The following is a 23049-nucleotide window of genomic DNA, read 5'->3' as shown; positions in this document are numbered from 1 at the left end:
TGAAAATTTTAGGAGAAAAAATATTAAGGAGAGCATGTTTCACTACTGTCAGTCTCTGGCATGGTTTTGTTTTATGGACATAAGATAATCTTTTGTGCCTAGGAACTGGAAAGGTTTCATGATAAAAGCCAGATGTGACAGTGCTGGGAGAGTAGCTTGAATGTTTCAGTGCAGTTGTCTGGGGAATTGGGCGGATGCACGCAGCATATTTAACACATCACAAGGTCCACTTCAAAAGTGAATAGGTGAAGCAGCCCAATGGGAAGTCTTTTTCTTGTAAAATGAATATAGGTACAGAGAATAGTCATGCATATGCAAAGTGCTGAACTCTGCTTTCACTGAAATCAGTTGCAGCTTTGCCAATAAAGTGGAGAAACAATGGGGCCTTTCCAAGATCTGAAAAAAGGTACTAGAGCTATATCCTCATATATCATTATTCCCATCTACTGTTTTTATGTCCTCTGCTGACTCCAAACTCCCTGTGGTCCCAGCTTTGACAGGCTGCATAAATGGAGCTGGCAGCACAATGCATTGAGCAAGTCAGTGAGCGTAGATTGATTTCTAACCTATATAAATCTCTTCAAATGTTTGTTTTTCAGAGCCTAACTTTATTGCTGCCTATGACATCGGCTTGTTCACCTACTTCTTCTTCCGTGAGAATGCGGTGGAACATGACTGTGGGAAAACAGTTTATTCTCGTGTGGCAAGGGTTTGCAAAAATGATATTGGAGGGAGATTTTTGCTGGAGGACACATGGACAACGTTCATGAAGGCCAGACTGAACTGCTCCCGTGCTGGAGAAATCCCTTTCTATTACAATGAATTGCAAAGCACCTTCTACCTTCCTGAGCAAGATCTGATCTATGGTGTCTTCACTACTAATGTGTAAGTTGCACTGACTTTACTGCCCTTCCTCTATCCCAGCAGTCTGAGACTGACAAGATAATGATTTCTTAAACAGTCTGAGCAACAGTTTTTGGAAGATCATTTGGTAAATGTGAAAGAATAGATAGGTCTGTGTTACCCAATGTGACAACATAGCGTCTAGGACAGTGGTTTTAATCCATGGTTCACAGATTCCTGGAGTCCATAAAATGTGACTGTGTAGTTTTGGGGTAACTTAATTTGATACAAACCTGGGCATTGACAGGCTTCAGACTTTTTGTAGGGACAGTGCAACTTGTGTAGTTTAGAGTGATGATCTAAAAATGACCCAACAGAAGCACATTAATTTCCAGCCAGGCTAATTGCCTGGACAATCTGATACCATTGTGTGAACGCTGGAGCTGGCCCATGAGATGGACAGGTGCACAAACTTGGAAGAGAAGGGCTGGAAGGAGAATAATGAGGCAGATGGGAATCACAACAGCCTAGATTGAAAACAACATCTATTGCAGTTGAACACTGTAATAGCAAGGTCATGACGGCCACAACGCATTTAGCATTTCCAAGGCAGGGAGGCTTTACCTCTGCCACAGACTGTTTGAGGTCCACAAATCAAAAGCAGTGTTGGAACTCTGAGGGGAAGGTATGATTTCTGGTACTTCATAATCACCTCTTCTTGGCTTGATATTGAAAAAACTTGTAATTGGAATGATTTAGTGTAGCTGTGAAAGCAGAACGGAAAAGAGGAGTTAATTAAAAAATATATTAAAAAACTCATAATGTATATTTTTAAGTCAGGAAAACTCAAATAACTTTTTCTCTGATGCCTAAGGCTAGGATGATAAGTTTCAAGCTATAACCAGTCTGCATAGTATTGAGTTTCAATAATACATGTTCTCCAGGGGGGTGTTAGCCTGACGTGTAAACTAGAGAATGAAAATCTGAGTAGTTACTCCATATGGCAAATGTGCCTTCCTCGTGTGGGGCAGCCAACTTCTTTGGGGTTTTGTGTGCAGTGCTGCACTGCCCAATATTACTAAAGGCCTGTTCCCAGGGAGCCCACAGAAAACCAAAGAAGTGAAGCCCCACTGAAGTACAAACCTTCCTGTTTTAATGTGTCACCTGCAGGTGTGAGAGGCCTTGAACTTCAGCCCTTGAAGTCACAAAGCATCAGCCCCAGCTTCTTGAGCTAAAGCACTGTTGGGGAGCCTCACTAAGAGCCTGAATGTTCTTCCCCTCTGTAAATTCCAAGAAATATGTACCCTCATGGCCACCCTCATCCTTCTTCCATGTTTTGTTTCTCTTCCACCATTGCCAATGTCAGTCAAAAGTGAGCCAACAGAGAAGCACCTAGAAAAAATTAACATGATTGAGCACTGCACCTTGACTGTGGACTTGGGGAAGATCTGTCCTCAGACTGAAAAGCACATGAGTCATTCTTTCAAAATATTTAGAGGATATTAGCCAAACTTCCTGAACATTAAAAGGAAATCTGGCTACTGCTTTGGGCACTTGAGCTGACCCTTTTTTTTTTTTTTTTGCAGTTGGATAGGACTTCTTTGCCCGTAGTGATGTTTTATCTATCCATTTGTCCATTCATCCAGCCAAGAATGGAAGTTGGAAATGAGAAAAATATTAATAACTGTATTTTATCAAGAGGGAGACATAGACTAGTTCTGGCTAGGACAGTTCTCTTCTACTGTGTCCATCTCCCAAATTTAACATGAGATGTGATGAGTGTTACCTGTCTCCTTGGGTACACTTGAGCATTCTTTGTACATCAGGGATGTAGAATCTCTCTTGTATCTTCTGAAGATAATATAATATGCAACATTTGTGTAATTGAAGAAATTAGTAATTGATAACAGCTGAAGTTAGATCAAATAGCATTTTGGGTCTACAACATGGTGTTCTTTTAAAAGTTCAAAGAGAGAAAATATTCCAATTTGTCATCCAACGAGAGAAATAATGGTAATTATTCTTTTAACTTTCACTGGGACTTATATCATGCTGCATGAGCTCTGCATACCAAGGAGGGTTAATTTATGCACCAGTCTGAGTTTCTTTGTGATAAAATGCCAATGCAACACAAAACTATGATTTTTTTTATTGCTGGTGTTTACAGGTACTTTCTACTTTGGAAGGTTCATGTTTAATGAATTTAGGGTCATCTTATAACAAAGGGGAATTAGTGGTGGTGGTAACACCCACGTATAGATTTATTGCATGTTATGTTATACCCAGGTGAATCAGTGGGAAAGAGAGCTTTTGGGGGAAGCTGCTGATGAAATATTTAAGATGTTTTTATTAAAAATTTCTGGGAGGTAATAGAGACAATGTTAAAACCTCTTTGAACTTAACCCATTCTTTAAATCAACTAGTTAGTCACAGGAGGTAGGAGGTGGGAATAAAGGAAGTTGCACTTCACACAAAAACACAGGGCCCAGCTGCACCAGTTGATGTCACTGGCTTGAGACTGGGATCAAACTTTTCATAAGGAGGGATGGGAAATGTGCCAGGTCACAGATGGAAAAGAAAATGGTCCACAGATTTAATGGAAAACCGCTTTCCTTTCTCCTTTCCAGCAAAGAGAAAAGGTTAAACTATGGAGTCCTTAGCAGGGCCCTAAAAATATCGTTGTTTTTTTTTTTTCCCTAAGTATTTTCATTAGACTAGTGGAATTTTATTCTTTCTTTTCCTTTTTCATTTTCTCCCTCATTGTCTTTTTTTTTCCTGTGTGCGCCTCAAGGCATTTACTTGTCATCCATCATTAGGTTTGTCTTAAGAGCTGCTGTCTGTGAGCATGCACTGCATCAGCAGTGTTCAGACAAAAGTGGAGAAAGGTTTGCCTGGCGTTGCTTTGACATGTTCAAAGTGAGCTACTCCATCATTCTGGGATTGCAAGGGGCTGGGGGGAACAGAGAATGGGAAGGCAAAGCAGGAAGTTCTTCCTGATGTTGTATTGCTAAGAAGAAATATGCTGTGAAAGAATCTGTTCTTCTGCTTTCCAGCCTGGAATGGTGAAGAAAGGCTTTTTTTTGTGTGTGCAAGAGAGTGTAATTATTGGTTTAGTTTAAAAAAAAAAAAAAAAAAAGTTCTTTTCAGGGAATTCAAATTGCCTTAATTAGCAGAAAGATACATACAGCAGGGCTTGGGTTATTTAAAAGGCACCGTGACTAATCAGTCTCTCATGCTGGCCCTATTTTAACTTTTATTTTGATATCTTTTTTTCTCTAAACCTTGTTGTTTTCCTAAAAAAAAAAAAAAAGTGGGGGGGAAGGGAAGAACTGGGAGCAGGTTTAAATTTCAGGTCATCACTTATCAAATGTCCCTCTGGGTCAGTTTTGTTGAGGTCACCATCTAGAAATGCCCTCCAACCCTCTTGAGGGAGGAGAAGATGAGCTGGCTCAGGACCCTGCAGAAATGGGTCCTCCAGGACTGAAATGGAGCAGCAAAGGCCAACTGATGTGTGTGCAGTGTGACTAGGCAGCCCAGCATCCTTAAAGCACATTCCTTTCCAAAGAGTCCTTCCCACAGCAGCATTTCCCTCACCGTGCTGTGCCTTCCCTGGCTGAGCATGCTTGGTGAACAGTCTGCCCTACACAGATCCTGTTCCCACCTGGGAACACACAGAAGTGAAATGTGGTCATTGAAAATAGAGGTTTTCATGAATTAGCAAGACATGCTGAGCTGTTGTCAGAATCAGCTGGTTTGTCACTGTCGCCTTTTCCCTTCTACTGCGTGTATATAAATTTAATATTAGGTAATATATTTTATAGCTGAAGATTTCAGGAACCAGTGGAAACAGAATTTCACCTTGAGAAACAACAAAAGATGAAAAATTAGCTTGTTTGTAATCAGTAAAGGTAGATGGGTTGTTAAAAAAATAAAAATAAAGCCAGACTCAAATAATCCATGCAAATTAAACTGTATTCACCTTTCTTGTCAGAACTGCTTCCATGGCCATTAAATCTCTGACATTTTAAAACCAAAGTTAAAATTCATTCTCAAATTTGTCACACAAGTCCTCTGCATTTTACTGTTTATTTATTTATTTATACACCCTGTGAGATTGGTATCATTGTTCATCTACCTAGCAATTTACATGTATTTTATTTGAGTGGAGTTTGATGTCTGTTATGATGAAAATGTCAATGTTCTAATGATTAAATTGATTTTTTTTTTCCCTCCCCTTTTCCAGAAACAGCATAGCTGCCTCAGCAGTGTGTGCCTTCAATCTGAGTGCCATTACTCAGGCATTTAATGGCCCCTTCCGTTACCAAGAAAACCCAAGATCAGCCTGGCTGCCGACGTTAAACCCCATCCCTAATTTCCAGGTACTGCTGTTGCCCTTCAGTTTACTGCAGTCCCTTTGAAGTTCTGTCACTTCAGTGGGTTGATTTATGTAGGGCTCGTTTTTTCAGCCAGATCCGTGGTACAGATAAATTGTATTTCTCCTCATTTATGAGTGTTTTAGTCTGTGGAACTCCTTGCTACAGAATTCATGGCAAAAATGGAATGGTTTAAGGAATAATAAGAATGGTCTGGGTATTTTATAATAATGAATTATAAAAATCTCTGTTGCACTTATCACTGACACATGTACTCTGAGGATGTGACTCTCACAAGAGGACATAAGAAATGTCCCTACTAGAACTGGGAAGGACTGAAAGCTGAAGCTGGACAAAGTCAAACTAGAATGGACACAACCTATATTTTTTAAACAAGAAGGGTAATTAACCACTGTGACTCTGTAAGGAAGTGATGAATTTTCCATCACTTGATAGGGCCCCTAAGGCTACAAGTGCTTCAGTGGAAGATGGATGACTTTTTAACACGTGGTAGCTCAGCCAAAAGCCATAGACATGTTGCCACAGTAACTGGTGGAAGGGGACACATGAGGATTGTCACAGGGGTTCCTTCTCCTTTTAAAAATATTTGAGTTTATGAATGAGCAATTTTCCAGGATTATCAGTTAAAGCAATTTCAAAAATTATAAAACAGCTTCAGTTGCTTTATCACCAGATCCAGTCAGTGTGGGGCAGAGTATGTGTGGGACAGCCCCAACAAACCTGAGTCTTCTGAAGCATGAGCCCATTTTACAGCTCAGCCTCCTCCCAGCAGGGGAATCCTGGGGAGGATGGACTTGTCTTCATGTCCTTTCTTTCCCATGGCAAATCCTTTCAGCCCAAATGTCTGAATCTGGCTCTCCTTTATTATGGCAAATGTGCTGAGGCTGCCTGCAAGTGCCATCTGCCTTCAAACTGGTGATGTCAAGGACCTTCCAAAAAGAGCTCTACAGTTCCCTGAAATCACAGCAAGAGCAGATGGGAGGCAGGTCTCTGCTGCAGGCAGGGACAGCCTTGTCTTCCTGCTGAGAAACCTCATTTCTCCTCCTGAATTCCCTTTTGGCACCTGAGTGCTCCAGCTCATGCAAGGTGGGACAGGCTTGGCCTCTTGATCACCCTCTCAGCTTGGTGCACTCAAAACCAAGAAGCAAAGCCTTGCTGAAGGCCCAGCCATGCCAAACATAGCCAGGTTTTTGTTGTGCTTGTTCTTGGGTGTTTTTTGAGTTTAAAGGAAATATTAAGGGAAACTTAATATTTAGAATCATAGGACTAGAATCATCAATATTAGAATCAAGGACTTTCTATCCCTTGCTCGGCTAACCCAAAATGAATAGTAAAGGACTTTGGAAAGGAATAGTAAAGGATTTTGGAGGGCATTTCCATGTAGTGAAAAGTATCAGATAAAATGTGGAGTGTAAAGACTGCAGCAGCAAGATGAAAGAAAAGGGTCAGAGGAAAATAAGGAAAGGAAAAAGAGGTATGTGGTAGACAAAAGGAAGATTGCAAAAAGAGATTAAGATATTTTTCAAGTACAGAAGGAACAAGAGGTCAGTGAGGAGCCTTAAGGAGATGACAAGGGTAATTTAATGACAGAAGAGGCAGATATTGCAAAAACATTAAATTATTTTTTTCCCTCAGTGTTCACAAAGAAAGATGAGGGAAGCATGCCAGAATTTTTTTTCTTGCAGAGAGGAAGGAGAAATACTGAAGGATGCAGAAGACCGGGACAGTACAGATAATCAGGAAATTAGAACAAAACAACATTAAACCAAACCAGAGGGATGCTGTGTCAGCACATGAGCTGCCAATAGACCAAAAGAATTATCTGTGACTTGCTGAGAACAGAAAACAAAACCAGCAATGACATTCCTGCCACTGGGACTCCTTTTAGGTGATGCTCTAGAAGGGAAAGTGAATGGGGAGAAAAGCATCCAAAGGAAGACAGTGGTATGAACAAGGAGTATAGGATACAACGAGATCTAAGAACTCTTTAAAATGTGGGATGAGTCATGAACTAAAAAACAGACCATTGCAATAGAAAAAAGCATTAAAACCCACCTGAGGATACATAAAAAGCCCACTGATGTTTCTTTAGTCTGGATATTCAGGAAGATGCTTAAATTGATTAAAAAGTGACCATGTTCATAGGTTGTGAGAATTAAAATATCTGTGTTCTCCTAGCTCCAACAACATCTAGAATATTGTAAGGCTTAGTACACCAACCACTGGAATCCATATTTACTGTGTGAATGTGTGTTAAATCCCTGACAACTCATTTTAGCACGTAGGAGGAGAAGGGCTGTGTGGTGCACCTGGGAAAGGCAGCAATACCACCAAGAGTTGCTGTGATGCTTATCCAGAGTGTGCACATGGGAAATTTGTACACTGCAGCTCAAGTGCTGTAAACCAACATCCTAATCCTCAGTATTTTGACTTTTCTTCAAGGAAAGCCCAAATACCTGGACCCAAAATGAAGAAAAAGAAATGTGTGGGATTTTATGTCTAATGGAATTGCTCAGGTGTGAGTTCCATTTAGTGAGTAGTGAAGTTGTTCATAGACTGAGTATGAGACTCGGCAGAATTTAGTTGTACCACTGTTCTCCCATGGTCTTGGGAAGATAAATAGCCAGTCATCCTGCTGCCTTTTGGACTAATAAATTTTCTGCCATCCATGCATGATATTGTGGGGAAGAGTGAGATCCAGTCCCAGCTACTGGACCAAAAACTAGCACTGGCTACTGAGTTATAGAGATTAATCTAAGATGGAAATTCAGGCCTTAAAATGCATTATCCACCTGGTAGGACTTAGGCTGTTTAAAAGACACAAGACAAGCTCTTCTACTCCCTTGTTCTTGCTGGAGAATTGAGCCCTGTTCCAGTGCCTCTCTTGGTGCTGGAGGATGGGTAGTCATGGCTTGATATGGCATTTGCTGTCAGGAGAGAAGAGTGTGGGGTGGGGGGAGCTCATGGTTAACCTGCCTTCCTTCAGATGCACCTGTGGGGGCCTGTCCAGAGGGGAGCACATTAAAGAAAAGCAGTGTGGCAAGTTTGGTTCTTTGATGCAAAACCAATCTGTTTTCAGGTTTTTTAAAACTCCAGGTTGTACAGACTGAGATGCTAGGTAGAGTCTGAAGATTATCTGAAATGCTTCAAGGATTTATCACCACGAGAACTTTCTCTCCACTGCTGCCTTAAAAATCTATCTACATCTAATTTTAATTCTTTCTTTTTCTCTGTGGTTTGTTAAACATTGCTGGTCAGTGGACCACCTAGGAGAAAAGTTTTCCAAGAGTGGTCTACAGGCCAAATCTAGGCTAAGGACCTGTGATCAGGCTATGTACTTAATCCTGTGACCCTCACACAGACCCACCTCCCCAGGAAATCAACAGAACATGAGTTTCCATGCTGAGTGGGGAGAAGATGCACTTTCTGAAATTCAATCTTCCGTATTTAGTGTGGGACACTGAACGATGACAGCCCTAACGAGAACCTGACGGAGAGAGTCCTGCAGGACGCACAGCGCTTGTTCCTGATGAATGATGTGGTGCAGCCAGTGACTGTGGATCCTTATGTGACTCAGGACAGCATTCGATTTTCCAAACTGGTGGTTGATATTGTTCAGGGGAAAGATACTCTCTACCATGTCATGTATATTGGAACAGGTAAGAGCATGAGAGTTTCAAACAGTTCCTCCTGCTTGCAGGAGACCTAGCAGCCCTGGAAGCCTGGTTGTGAAGTCCTTACACAGTTGTCATTCAATATGATTTTGGTACAAAACAGCATTGAAGTTGTTTGCCTGAGTAAATTAAAGGCAGGATGGGGGACTTGAGGCAGAGTCCCAAGTGATCAGACTATAAATCTCCATTGTGTTTAAAAAGAACAATAACATTTTTCTCCCTCTTATAAAAACATGTTTCAACTAATAAGGCTAATAAATAACACTGGGGAAGAGCAGAGGTCGCTGGAATGCTCTGTGGTTTCATGCATGTCAGTTGCCTCTCAGAGCTATGACAGACCCATCTCTGAATAAGCAATAATAATGCATAACCTCCAGGTTTGCCCAGGGATTTAATTATGTTTTTCTTTGCACTTCCACGTACCTACTGGTGTATGATTCACAGTGCTTTTGGGAATGGGCATGCACTGAAGTTTAAGGCAGATAGGGAAGCTGAGGCAAGTGCTTTTTTGTGGGAGCATAGCAAGCCAGTGGTAGAATTAAGTGTATGATTTAGTCTCTTGATTTTGACTTCCATCCTCTAATTAGCAGGACATGTTGCCTCTTCTGAAAATCGCAGGTATCTTGGATAAGTGAAGATGCTGAAGAAGGACAAAGTGTTATAAATGGTTATCTTAGCCTGTATTCATACTAATGATAGAGGTTAAATTAAATGGTTTGATTAATCAGAGCATATGGCCAGCCTCATGGGTATAATGTTGTTATCCTCTATTGCAGAAGCTTTGACTTTAGAATAAGATGGATTACTTCCATAAGTGTTAATTTAATCTCACATCTGAATGCAGAGTCATTGCCTCATCCTCGTGTTTAGGAGAATGGACCTTCAGGACTGTGTCATAATTTATCTAAATTTTACCACCACTTATTTCAAAAGTTATCAGCTTGGTTTATTATTTATATGTTCTAGCAACACTCCCAGTATGGGAACTCCATGAACATTGATGAGAAGGTTGTACTTAAATGGAAATGCAACATGATTCTGCCAATATTATATCTTGATATTTAAAGTGAGGAGTCTTACACTTACTTAAAATGAGGTTCTACAAAGCCTTACAGAAAGTTGGAATACTTCCTGCCTTGTATCATTAGTGTAGAAAGGTCCAATGTCATAACCTTAAATACTTATGTTTACATTATGGCCCAGGTTAGTGGTGGCTGAAGAGTATGCTGGAAATGTTTAAACCTGTGAAATGCTCAAATAGAGACAGCCCTGCCCAGAGGCAGCCCTGAACACAAACCCAGTCCTGAGACTAACTGAGCCCAAACTTCAGTCTTGGTCAACATGTAAATGAAAGGGAAACTTTACACGGTGGCCTACCTCACCACTATAAATTGCTGAGCTTTGCCACCACTGCAGAAGTTACTGGAACAGAAAGATCAAGTTTCAGGAACAATTGGGCCGACAGACCTCTTGAGGGTTTTAATGAAAAGTGGTGTGCATTAATCTCCCACAGTTTAGTAGATCTTTAAATTGTTTAGGTAAGAGCACTGTGAGCACAATCATGTATGTTTCTGTGTATGCCGTAACATCCCCTTGTCAAGCTGGCTTCTTCCAGGAAGGGGATCAATTAGGTCTGTGACCCATGCAGTCATTATGGAGGCCTCAGAGATTTCCAGCAGGGCTGCTGCATCTGTTGTCATTTGTCATGACATCAAATCACACTGATCTGCTCTATAAACCAATAGAAATACAGACTCAAAGCACCAGCAATTATTCTTCCTATCCTGGATCACCTTGCTCTGTAACTCACTGGTAATGGGACCAGACCTCTCTGCCTCAGTGCTCCAACCAGGAAAAACTGCCAGGTACTCACTGTCCAGATGGTTCACATCCTTCTGAATTCCTATCTAAGTGCATTCTCAGGTGGTTTCTGAGGATTGTAGTGATGTAACTGGAGCTCTCTACCATGGGCAGAAGGTGATCCAGAACTAGGCTAAATCAACTCTGTAAAGATGAAATTAATATTTCACTCTTTAGACAGGTATGAAACGAAGTCATTGCCTCCAAGTTTTACTTGTGCCTTGTTTCTTGTTCTATTAGAATATGGCACCATCTTGAAGGCCCTTTCTACCACTAACAGGAGTCTGAGGAGTTGTTATTTGGAGGAAATGCAGATCCTTCCTGATGGACAACAGGAAGCAATCAAGAGTCTCCAAATCCTACACAGCGACAGGTCACTCTTTGTGGGTCTAAATAATGGAGTGCTAAAAATTCCTTTGGAAAGATGCTCCATGTACAGAACAGAAGGGTAAGTAATTAACAGCTCTAATATACCCCACTTCTGGTTAAAGAAAAAATCACCAGGGTAACATGTTCCTGTCTGATTCAGTTTAGAAGATATTTTGTTTCATCAATGAGAGACAAAAAACACTGCTGAAGTGCATCTCCTGGTAGATAAATGCATGACAAGAACCATGAGGATAAGCAATTTTTCATTTTATTTTTTTTTTGTAAATGCTAATTAGTCCTCCTCAGAAATTAATCATATGTTTACCAAGGAAGGGCAGGAAGGGCTTTTTTTTTTTTTTTTTTTTTTTTTTTTTTTTTTAACTTCATATTACAGTGTTGTTTTTTATTAAGTCCATGTGTTTTTCCTTGTGGTTCATATTGGCAGAATGGCTGAAGGTTTCTGAATTTGGGTTGCAGCCAGCCTTTCCTTGCTTATCCGAGTCATCACCTCTCAAACATATGATGAGGCAGGGCTGGGCTGTGTGGCAACTTGTTATTGCTTTTGGAAATCAATAGTTCATCTCAACTATGTGTGACACTTCTTACACTTGGATAGATTCTGTGCCTTGACTATACCTTATAAAGGGAGTAGGAAAAATTGCTTTTTCTAATTGTCTGCCTTGGCTCCAGAGCCGTCTTCCACAAAGAACTGTAGAAGGTTTTTGCATCCAAACGATGCCTCTCCATTTAAGCAGGTGAAAGAGTGTGATAGCAACTGTTTGAGACAGATGCCCAAATAATCTCACTGGGTGCTGTGGGCATTTACTTGTTTACATCTCTTGAAAATACTTCTCCTCTCATACTTTTGCCTTGCTTGCCTCTGTAAGAGTTTTGTGTGAAACTGATGTCCCCTGTGCTAGACAAGAGGAAGGATTTTGTTAGCCAATTAAATGGGTTCCCTCTTCCATGGTCTACTGCAAGATGTCCCTGTTCTCTTGCCATAAAAACTGATATAGAAAATGTCACCATAATTTTATTTTCAACAGGTAGAGTTGATACATCATCTTGTACTAAATCCACATATGTCTGAAACAGACAGACATAAAAGTGTTTAGTAATAAAAAACCACAGCTGGAAAGTGCCATCCTGTCCTCAGCCCTTAAAAACAGAGATTTTAAAAGGTAGATCATAACAGCAGTCCTTTTCAGTCTGTCCTGTATAGTCTCAGTCTGAGAATATTTATGTGTGTATACATATATAAGATCCAGTTTCAAGAGAAATGAGTTCTTCCTTTCCTTTCCTAATCTTGAGTTCAGCTTTCCAGTAATTTATAGATGCTGTCCTATTTTCAGCCTGCCCAAGTACTTTGTATGACACTCCCATTAAAATTCAAATGTTGGAGGTTTACTGAACTGCCTTAAAATGGGGTAAGTAAGAAAAAAGCAGTGACTGGAGAGCAGATGGGTGGGGTATTTCACAGGAGCACCATATTTAGGTCCTGGAGGTTGCAGAGCAGCCTTGTATAAGCTTATCCCGGCAAAACACAAACCTATTGTCAGAGAGGTTCCCTTGCCTGCTGGTGAGCAAAAGCAGCCTCAGTTTTATGCACTCTATGGCACTGAGTCCTAGCTGAAATTACTGGGAAGTTTGTGTGCCAGTGCTGGTTTTTTAATAAAACAAACTTTCTGGAGGCAATTCTTCTTGCTTCTGAGTGAAGCAAGAAAACAGCCCAGTTATTCAGGGTTGGGAGACTCAAATTTTGCGTCCATTGATTAGTTTCATAATAGAAATCAGCAAAACCCAGCCACGGGGCAGAAGCAAGGTACACGAGATAGGGTCTATGGATGGCATGGTGGGATGTGATGTGGGAGGTCAGAATTTGCTGAATTTGGGTGCTGGCCATTTAGAGTTCTTGTGCACATTGCAAAGGACCCTTTGCCCTGCTGATGAATTTTGTGGAGGGACTGCGTATTTGGAAAAAGGAAGGAAAAAAGAAGAAAGTAGGAAAAAAGTAGGAAATCCAAGAAATTTCATCATTTATTTATTTGTTTGAGATGATGTTTACGATATTAGTATTACATTTTCAGCAAAGTGGGTTTGTTTTTTTTTTTTGTTTTGTTTTATTTTTTTGTCCAGGAAATTATTAAACTGCAATTTTTTCCTTTGCAAGTGTTGGAACTCTTCCTCCCCTTAGCATCCTGGCTATGTAGGTGATAAGTCAATTTGACCTCCTTTGTATTTCTTTCAATCCTGAACAGTATCAAGAAGGATATTTTAATTTCCTCCAGTGCATTCCACCTGGCACTTCTCCTGGGCTGTGATTTATTGCTTATTGTTGTGTCTATATTTAATACACGCCAATATTCAGCCACTATGGGAAGAAGGGCTCCCACCCCTACAACACTCCCTGCTTACTTTTTTGTTGTGCTGTGACTTCGTGACTGGCCTCCTCAAAAAGCTCTGGTTTCAGCAGTTTTTATAATGTAATTGTTTTGGTGGGCGGCTGGGCTCGGGAAGCTTGGAGGTGAGGGAGAGAATTTGTGCCTCCCAGGCAGGAATACCACATTGTTTGTTGTAGGCTCTGCCTTCTGTTATCAGGAAACTTTTCAGCCTTTTAGACCCTGGGGGCTGATGTGGGTTTGTGATTGCTGATACAGAGCTGTTGTCTTCAAATTGACCCTAGCATTGATTCAGACCAGCGATCTTCTTCGCTGCTCTGCTGTTTTAAAACCTCAGGGCTTCGTACCAAGGCTCAGAATTGGGGCAGCAGGAAAATCAGCAGCAAACGGAAGAGATGGAAAGGGATAAGGATTTCTGCCATCTCCTTTATGTTTGTTTATTGACACAGCACCAGTTCAATCTCTTAAATGGTGACCAGTAACTCAGCCTCATGTCTTGATGTAGTGGGTGTCTGAGCAGTGTTTTGTGTGTGCCCACTGACCTGTCCCAGTCTGTCTTTTCAGAACAGCCACTCTTAGCAACAGGGCAATGGGAAGACATCTGTAATGTCAGCTGTCCAAATTTACAGCTGGACTTGGCTGCAGGGACTTTGCCTTGTGAGTGTGTGTTCCTGATTTGCCTTTCCTGCTCTCTTGAGTGCTGCCATTCCCCACTCACTGGAGACTCTCGGGAAGATGTCCAACATGACCAAAACCTACAAGGCCTTTGAATATGCAGAATGTTTTGAAGGTTGTTTTGCTGGGTGGTAGTTTGGCTGTGCTTGCTGCTGAATTTTGCATTGCTTTGAAATCTTTGTAACTTCCCTGCAATTTTCAAATGAGCTTTGATTTTTTTTACCTCAAGTTGCCCCCAAGCTTTGGTGGGGAATATTTGAAGAACCAGTACTGCAACCTTATCACTGACACAACTATATCTTTAGAATGTGCCTGAACAAAATTCCAAATCTAAATTTCAGAGAGCTGAGGACCTCAGATCAGCAGCGTTATTTTCAGGTGGGATATATCTGTAAGGCATAGTTTAGTAATTTTTTCAAAGGTTGGGGTGCATTTATTCATTTTTAGAATTGCAATCAAACAGATAGGAAAATGAAGCTGGTTGTTACAAGGAATAGTTTATGATCTCTTTCTGTTGACTCTTTGCAGCAACAGAACCATGGGCGTCTGAGCAGACGGAAACCCTGAGGCAGGCCGAGGATTTTGATTGCATATTTAAATGAGGATAAGAAAATGTTTGGAAATATGACCAGACAGTCTCTTGAATACCCACCCCTTCTCCTCTCCCTATCCTGGGCAGTTTATTTTAATGCACTTTATCTTGGTATTCATTCCTTCTTCTTTCTCCTTCCATAATTTTTTTCTGCATAAAACTTCCCATTAACATGATGCAAGTTGCAATTTTGGATGTACAGTATGATTCTGGGGATAGTTTGGCTTGTCTGTGCTCTCCCTGCTGTGCTGTGGGCATATCCCAGGTTTTGTCAGTGCCACCTCAGGTTACCTTCATGCCAATGTGGATCCTCTGCTTCCAGAGCCGGGTCTTCTTCATGCAGCTATGACATGCTCTCGCCTGAACCCTTGCCTGCTTTTTGACCCCATTGCAGGAATGTGCTATTGAGTGATGGTGAGTTTTGCCTTCTTGCTTGGCCTAAATTCAGCTGCACATCCCCTCCAGCCATGGTACTTAATGCAAAGCTGGCAGAAATGACTCAGCTGACAAGGACTCTTATTTGCTGACTTGATAACTGTGAGAGAAGCACAGCTCACCTCTAAATAGCTCTGGGCCAGTGATCAGACAAACTAAGTACATGTAGGTGAGTAACTCCTGAAATGGCTCCAGGGAGTTTTTCGGAAGAAAAGGGTCAGTAGCTACACTAAAGGAGCAGAAAGTTTTCTGCCCTCTTTGTCTCTCTCCAAAGTGGAACTGTAGCTCCAAGAACGATCACTGATCACTGTACCACATCCACCTTTGAGGGGGTTGAGATATCACATGGAGGATTGCTTTGGAGTCTAATGTTATGTTCTTTTTTTTTTTTAAGGCTTATATGATGCAAAATCCTCTGTAACAAAGGAGTGAAGTGATTGAATGTAGGATTCTAAAATCTGAATTGCAGGATTACCATATTTCAGAAGTGAAACTATTGGGGAACGTGTTTGGAGAAATAACAGTCTGGGTAGAGGTCTAAAAGTTTTCTGGTTTTGGGGAAGGATTTAATTGAATATGGGCTGGAAATCCTCTGACTTCTTAATCAGTATGATGATAGCTCCTTGAAGGACAAACAATGAACTATTTTTGGGTCAAATGTTTTAAAAGGTAGGGGAGGGAACAACAGAGACACTTGTGGAGCCCAGCATCCAGCAGATCACTGAGGCAACTCTGATGGCCAGATTGTTCATCAAAGATCTTGAGAATCCAACACCTTTTTCTTAGCTGAGGCTGTTGAAAATCTGGCTCAGATTTTGTTTTGAAGATCTTCTCCCTGAGAGTTTAAAAAAATACTCAGCACATTGAATATCCATTTTAAAATAGAGGCAAAAGGAAAGGTAACAGACTACAAAAATGTTGTGATAAAGCTTAATCATTAATTTCCATCTGTTCTGGCTGATATAGCCTCTCCACAATTAAAGGAATTAGCTAATTATTGTATCACCAATAATGCTGAAAAGCTTTGGAAGACTACATAGGCAGAAAGGGGAGTGCTCAGCCCAATGTTTTGTCATCCACAGTATCCAATAATACATCCGAATAAATCACTAAACATCTGGTTTGACATTCTGGTTGCATTTAAGAAAATAGCGAGACTCCCACTGACAGAGAATGAAGACATCAAACAGAACCATGATCACTAAAGCTCTTGGAAAGAATGAATTTTGTAGATGAAATGGATCTGTGTTCTTTAAATAGAAGTACAAAATTATACCATTTTCTCTATCCTGACAACACATTTGCATCTGCTGTAGCGGGCAATTACTCCCATTTTCTTTAATGTAGCTGTTTATACACGTAAAGTTAAGTGCATCCATACTATTTGCAGGATATGGACCTCTAAGGTTTGAAGGGATGGTAAGGTCTAAGGAACATGGCTTTCAGAATAGCAGTCGAAGAGCTTCACTTGAATGGTCTGGGAAAGGGACGTGACTAAAATTGGAAATAAAAAGCAGACAGGGATAAGCAGTGAGGTAGTGAGCTGGGGCATGTTTCCTGTAAGATGCCAGAGAGATTGGTTTTCAGTTTCATCTTATTTGACATTATCTTTAATGGCATGGAAGAAAGAAAATAGGATACTTTGTAGATGGCATTTAAGTATGAAGGAATCACAAATAACAGTGAGGAGAGAAATGCAGTGTGGGGTCAGCAGGAAAACCAGCATAAGGCTGAGTTTGAGGAATAAACCTGTGCTGAGATTTCTGGTGCATGTGTTGCTGAAAAAAAGAGAGGATACAAAATATGAGGGGGCTCTGCTCCCAACCAGATGAATTATTACAGTTTTTCTCATTTCTGCTCAAACCAATGACATGTATTAATTTTAAGCAGCCTGTACAGTTTTAGGCTCCCACTTTTAATTCTGAAGTCTGGAAATGACCCTGAGTGAACAGAAGGGGAATTTAACTCTGGAGTCCAGAGTTACACAATTGCTGAAACAGATGAAGGTCACTTCAGAAGAAGCCAAACAAAATCTGATGATTTCAGGACTCACTTCCTTTTGTCTCCTTCCTATCATGACTAGGTTGCCAATTCGTTTTGGGTTTGCCAGGAGGGAGGACATAGGTTGAACATGCCAGGGCTTTTGTTTGCTGCCTATTTTTAAAGCATTCTGCCAACATGACTTAGGAACAGTTTAGTGTATGGATCCTTTTACCTCTAGGAGGTTGGCTTTAGGCCAGCTCAGATCAATGCTGTCTAAAAGTCATTACCATCTGATGCCTGCTAGGTGGGCTGTGTGAAATTACTTTCAACACAGTGGCAACTGACAGGAAAGCATGTAGTTTTCTTGGAATATGTTATGTTATCCTAACATCAGTGCTATTGTTATACAAACAAGATTAATAACTAAAGCTACCAGCAAGCCCCAGGGCAGATATCCATTGCATCTGTCAAATCTTGCCATTTGCTACTATTATGTCCTAAGATTTGTATTCTAGGCAATGGTCACATTCAGTAAGGTGGCTCCTGATGAAAGGGTCTGCAGTCATACTGCTGCTGTGGCTGGTTTTCTTCATGTCTCAAGCTTCAGGCAGAACTTGCAGGGTAAAACACAAATATGTCCAATGTTAATACTGAATTAATGTATTGCTACAGTTATATCATTAAGTTTTTATCAGGAGATGTGCTGTTTTACCTGTTTGGGGAAGAGGAAGTATCTGGAGTCAGAGCAAATTTGGTTTTGCTGGTTCCAGTTTAAAATTTAAGTACATATAAATGCATAAAATATGTATGTGTTATAGAAAAATATAATATTGCACAGTCTGTTAACTTCTATCAAAATGCCCAAGTATTGTAGAACTATGGGAACACTCCAGTCTGCAAGAGATAAATCTGGATTTCAAGAATATCCATTTGCTTAAGTGATATTCTCTTCTTAAAAAAGAGGAATGAACATTGTTTGATGGTGTTTTTATAATTACATGGGAAGAAGCACTGAAGAATATGTAGCAGGACCATTTTTCCCTTTATACAGTGTTATCCTTGCATTAGAAGGGAGATGTGTTTGATCCTCAGGCTGTAATGGATGGTCTAATATTTACTTGCTTTTTCCAAGATACATTAATCTACAAAGACTCTATCTAGTTTAATCTGCATCTTGTTGAGTGGAAAATAATTACCCAGATCTTAACAAAATCTAACTTTCACAAAGGAGCTGCTTGAATATGGATTACTTTGTGCAGCCTAGGTGACAACTGTAGGCTATTTTCAGGTTTCTTTTTCATCGTTCACACTGCTAAGTTTTCTGCCTTTGCAATTTTCTTTCCTATCCTAAGTTCCCATTTTAGTGTAACTTGTGTTCTTAAATCATCGGCATCTTGCAGAATTAAGCACCTGTCTGTGTCCCTTGCAGTGGATTTGCTCTTGCCTAAGCCACCCTTTGCCTGTCTCCACCCACACCACCAAACTACAGCAATTTGCCATGTTTGCGCAGAGGTCTCAGATCTGCAATCACACAGCAGAGCAGAGCATGGCTTAGTCCTAATCTGACAGCTGCCTCCAGACACTGACTGACACAGGGCAGAGACAGGGACTAACACTTCAGTGCACTGATTTGCCCAAGCTGCCTTTCCAAAAGGATGCCTGGTCCCCTCTGCCTCTTCCCATATGGCAGCCCTGGGGATCCATGTTTTCTTAAGGCTCTAAAGCCTGCTGAGGCTTGGAAACGGTGGTGCTTCGCAACCCAGACAAACATGTCCCACATTCAGGAATTCCTTCTGGCTGTTGCTTTCATTAGGACTTCAATAGTATCTGAATTTTCTTGTGGATGAATGATCCTGTCACTGGTAGTCAGAGACCCTCTGTACTTTTGTTTTTATTAGAGGTCAGTTTTGTTTGGCACAGTGACAGGAGTTTCTAAAAGTGTTCCTGAAGCAACACTCCTTTTTTTTTTTTTTAAAACTAATCTGTTTTACTGATGTAAACATAAATCCAGATTTAATCAGAGATGGCATTAATCTTCATGTTTGAATAAATGGAATGTTGTTTTATTTCACAGCTTTAAAAATAAAAATAAATTCCTATCCAATAAAGAAGTCACTGTTGCTAGAAGATGATGGAATGGAATGTCAGAAAGTAAGAAATTGAATAGTTGTGTAGCTTGTGCGAGGCCATAATCTATAAACCTCAATCGATTAAAGTGATATTGAAAATGGTAGACCAGAAGGTGAGCTCTAGCAAGCCCAGGTCCCTGATGTGGAAAAGAAAATTAGATGAAACCGCCTGTGAAAATCCTCTGTCTGTGCACTGCTTTTTTTTAATAAGTAACATGTGTTTAAATGGACTTCATTTTTGGAGGTTGTTTTACACCATGGCTTTAATTTATGCATTCAAAACAAATCATGTGCAGAGCAGCAATCACTGATGCTAAGCATGTGTGGGTGATAAATGACACATGCACACTTCAGCTTCTCTGCCTCTGCATCCAATATCACATGCCAAAATACCAAACCTTGTCTGTCCAGATTAACATCAACTGCACTACTCACAGTGGTGGTACCTGTGAGCCATAGTATGCCTTTCCCAAGCAGGGCCTTGCTCCACAAATAGCCCTGTGAATTCCTTATGTAGTATGTGGCTACTGGTCTTGAGGAAAGGGCAGTAACATCTGGAATGGAATATGTTATATTCATCAGCTGAGAAATGAAGCTGCTACTTGACCAGCGTCTGACTAAAGCAGCTCAGTTCCACTTGGCTTCTTTTCTCATGGGGAAAGATAATGGATTTGTACAGATCACTAACTCGTTTCTACACTTGGAATTTTTAAAGGTATCAAAATTAGAGGGATTGCTAGAATGTCTGGTGCTTTTTTTTTCCCCTTTATAATCTTATTTTCTTAAGCCACTAACATCCTTTTGACTCTCTTTCTTCTCTTTTCATGCCATCTGGCTTTAGGGAAGACAGAGGTCTGCTCTTCCTTGCACGGGCTATTGAGGTTGTCAGTAATTATGATTCGGTTGGCTGGAAGCTAATATGGTTATTTGTTTAGTTCATTCCCTCTGCAGGTTGCTAGCAATGGGACAGTAAGCTAACCTTGTCAGGAAATGCCTGTCTGCCAAACACAGCCTCATGCACACAACTAACACAGCTAAAACCCCTTTATTGCTTGCAAAAGGCTGTTCCCTTCCAGGTAACCATTCTAAGAGTGCAACAAGCCAGTGTGGAATTGGAATTCTGAGGTCTTATTCCCCAAAAGAGCGAGGAGCACTCCTGTGCTGGCCACACGCCCGAGATGCTGAGCATGGATGAGGCTTGCTCAGTGCCTTGCAGGATCAGGGTTATAAATGTTTGCACTGCACCAATGGATGTGCCTCTGATGGAGTCACTGGTGATGCCCATGGGGTGTAAGGACCAGGTACAGAGACAGTTCTTGTGTCTCCCTGACAAACAGGACCTTCACTGCAGGTTCCAAAATCATGAGCAAAAACACAATACTGTCTCCTGGTGCAGTGGCAGGGTTTTGTGAGCAAACACTGTTTGGGAAGGAACTTCTCAGGCTTTGGGTGTAGAACTCTGTCTCTGCACATCATCATGTCCTGCCATTCCATTCCTATTTGCTATTAGTCATAAAAAAAGGAGTGATAAAAAGGTAAATGAAAGAGAGGAAATGAAAACTGGGAGAGTAAGCACAACCTGGCAGATGAAAGGAGCAGAGTTATTCATTGTGAATATTTTGAATGAGTTTTGTGGCTCTTGGTACAAAATGGCATTTTTATGTTTCTTCTGTCTGGTAGTAAGAATGGGAAGAAGCTATAGTAATTCTTTCTTTCCTTTGGTCTGTCAAAGCCTAACCTCTTGGGTCTGGTTCCATTGATTTGATGATTCATTTATTATACAGTCTAAAGTTTTAACTCTCAGGGGAAAATGACCAAAAGATGAGGTTGTCTAGACCCAGAGCAAATTAAAGTGGGAATGAAAAACTTTTGAAATACAGATGTTTAAGCTTTAATGAAGATTCTGAAAGAAGATGTCATTCGGGACATTACAAGAAAGGGATCTTGGGCAGCATCAGCATACTGGAAGCAGAAGCCTTTTTACAGCACATAACATTAGTGAAGGCTCAGCACACCAGGTGTCAAAGATCATATAAAAACACTTTTGAGTCATAGGTAAGAGTTTCCATTGACTTCAGTGGGCTTTGGATAGTGTCCCTCTTGCAGAGTCTTAATCCTTTGTGTTTTCCCATAGCACTGCTGAAGAAATGATTGCAACAGCCAACAACAAGGGAGGCTTACAGCTCCCAAACAGCAGGCAGCAGGTGAGCTCTGATGAGCAAGATCTTATTTTCATGCAAATGACCTTAGTAAGTGAGAATGAGGAACTGGAGGAAAAAAACACCTTGAATAGGAGACACAAATGGAATTGTTTTTCAATTGAACCTTTCAGTGTTTGCCTTTATGCCTCACACAAGATATTTATTGTGAGGCAATGAATTAAAATTAATCGCTCTTGATAGTAATGCCTGATCAAAATAAATCCAGCCTCTTAGATATCTGTCAGGAGGTTCCAAGTCCTCACTGATTGTGAGGTTACTAGATGGCCAGAGGGAAACTGAGGGCATGGGCCATGTGGTATCATCATCTTCCTTTCACAGGCATCTCCCTTTGTAGTATTTCATTAACTAAGTCATTAGCAGTAAGAGAGTCAGTGTTAACCTGCTATGCTCAGGTAGTCTTCTGGGATAATGGGTTCCCTCTACCCTGGGAATTGTAGTGGAAGACAACAGGATAGTGTCTCATTAATTCCTTGAGGCATTCCCAGCCTGCTGCTGAGGAGAAAGTGAAATATTAAGTGAAATGTTCCCTTTATGTACAATATAAAATATGGACAACTGAGCCAGTGGCAGAAGTCCCATTGCCTTTGAAACATCAGAATTTCATCGTTGTATGTAAACTCCTGTGTATCTTATTTCACAGTATTTAGATACTACCCTGCAAGACTCTGAGATACCCTGTGGCCTCTGAGATTTTTTCTGCAGTATCACAATACAAAATGGTATTTACATGTAAACATTTCAATTTATATTGTGTTATGAGGACAGGAAAATGCTGTGATATCTTTGCATTTTCCACACCATGGTGCCTGAACTACTAAGAATGATAGTGTACTTCTGAAGCATTTTGATTTGGGTATGCATGTGTGCTTGCATATATTTGTCTTTTGGTATGTGTTTGCTGATGTGGTTTTATTTCTTAATGACACAAATAGGGATATATATAGTAAAGATACTGTAAGGATATAAATTAGGGTGGCTTTTGAACTGTTTGCTGCAAGTATTTTCCAGAAATGTCATTTTCTTGCGTCACGTACATTGTAATGCTTTTCTTGCTTAGAAAGGGAAAAAATGGGCTAAATTTTGTGTAAGTAAATGCATTTCTCCTTATCCCTAGGTGTATCGCTGTCAACCAATATAATAGGTTTCTCAGTAGAGTTGAGGCAGATGAGTGTGCTCTGAGTCCTGAAGGGAGGCAGACAGCATAGCTATTTTGTTTTTAGATTTCAAATGGTTTTGAGGGCCTGCCATGAGATGAGGAGAAGTCCCGGGCTGTGATGGCTGTTAAATTACAGAGTGTGTGTTTTGACAGCCCAACAGAGCCCGGGCTGAGTAGGAACTCCTTACACCCTGGAAGCAGCACACAGGGCTGGCTGCAGCTGCCAGCCAACAGGTGCCATGCCCAGCATTTCCCAGAGCCCATCACCATGTTCTGCTGTGCCCAGCATTTCCCAGAGCCCATCACCATGTTCTGCTG

At 40.8% G+C, this 23049-nt stretch overlaps 1 protein-coding gene across 3 annotated transcripts in view; it reads left to right on the top strand.

Annotated features, from left to right (window-relative positions):
• Positions 1-23049, top strand: part of SEMA5B (semaphorin 5B) — a 266285-nt gene that overhangs the window by 199381 nt on the left and 43855 nt on the right. For all 3 annotated transcript variants that reach the window (XM_015635333.3, XM_015635337.3, XM_015635338.3), the window contains exons 9-12: positions 600-885; positions 5087-5222; positions 8689-8896; positions 11012-11219. In XM_015635333.3, coding sequence (XP_015490819.1) covers positions 600-885; positions 5087-5222; positions 8689-8896; positions 11012-11219 — 838 coding nt within the window. The remainder of the gene's footprint in view (positions 1-599; positions 886-5086; positions 5223-8688; positions 8897-11011; positions 11220-23049) is intronic.

This window comes from Parus major, chromosome 7 (assembly GCF_001522545.3).
Source record: "Parus major isolate Abel chromosome 7, Parus_major1.1, whole genome shotgun sequence".
Classification (NCBI taxonomy): Eukaryota; Metazoa; Chordata; class Aves; order Passeriformes; family Paridae; genus Parus; species Parus major.
This window is presented reverse-complemented; position numbering and strand designations above follow the sequence as displayed.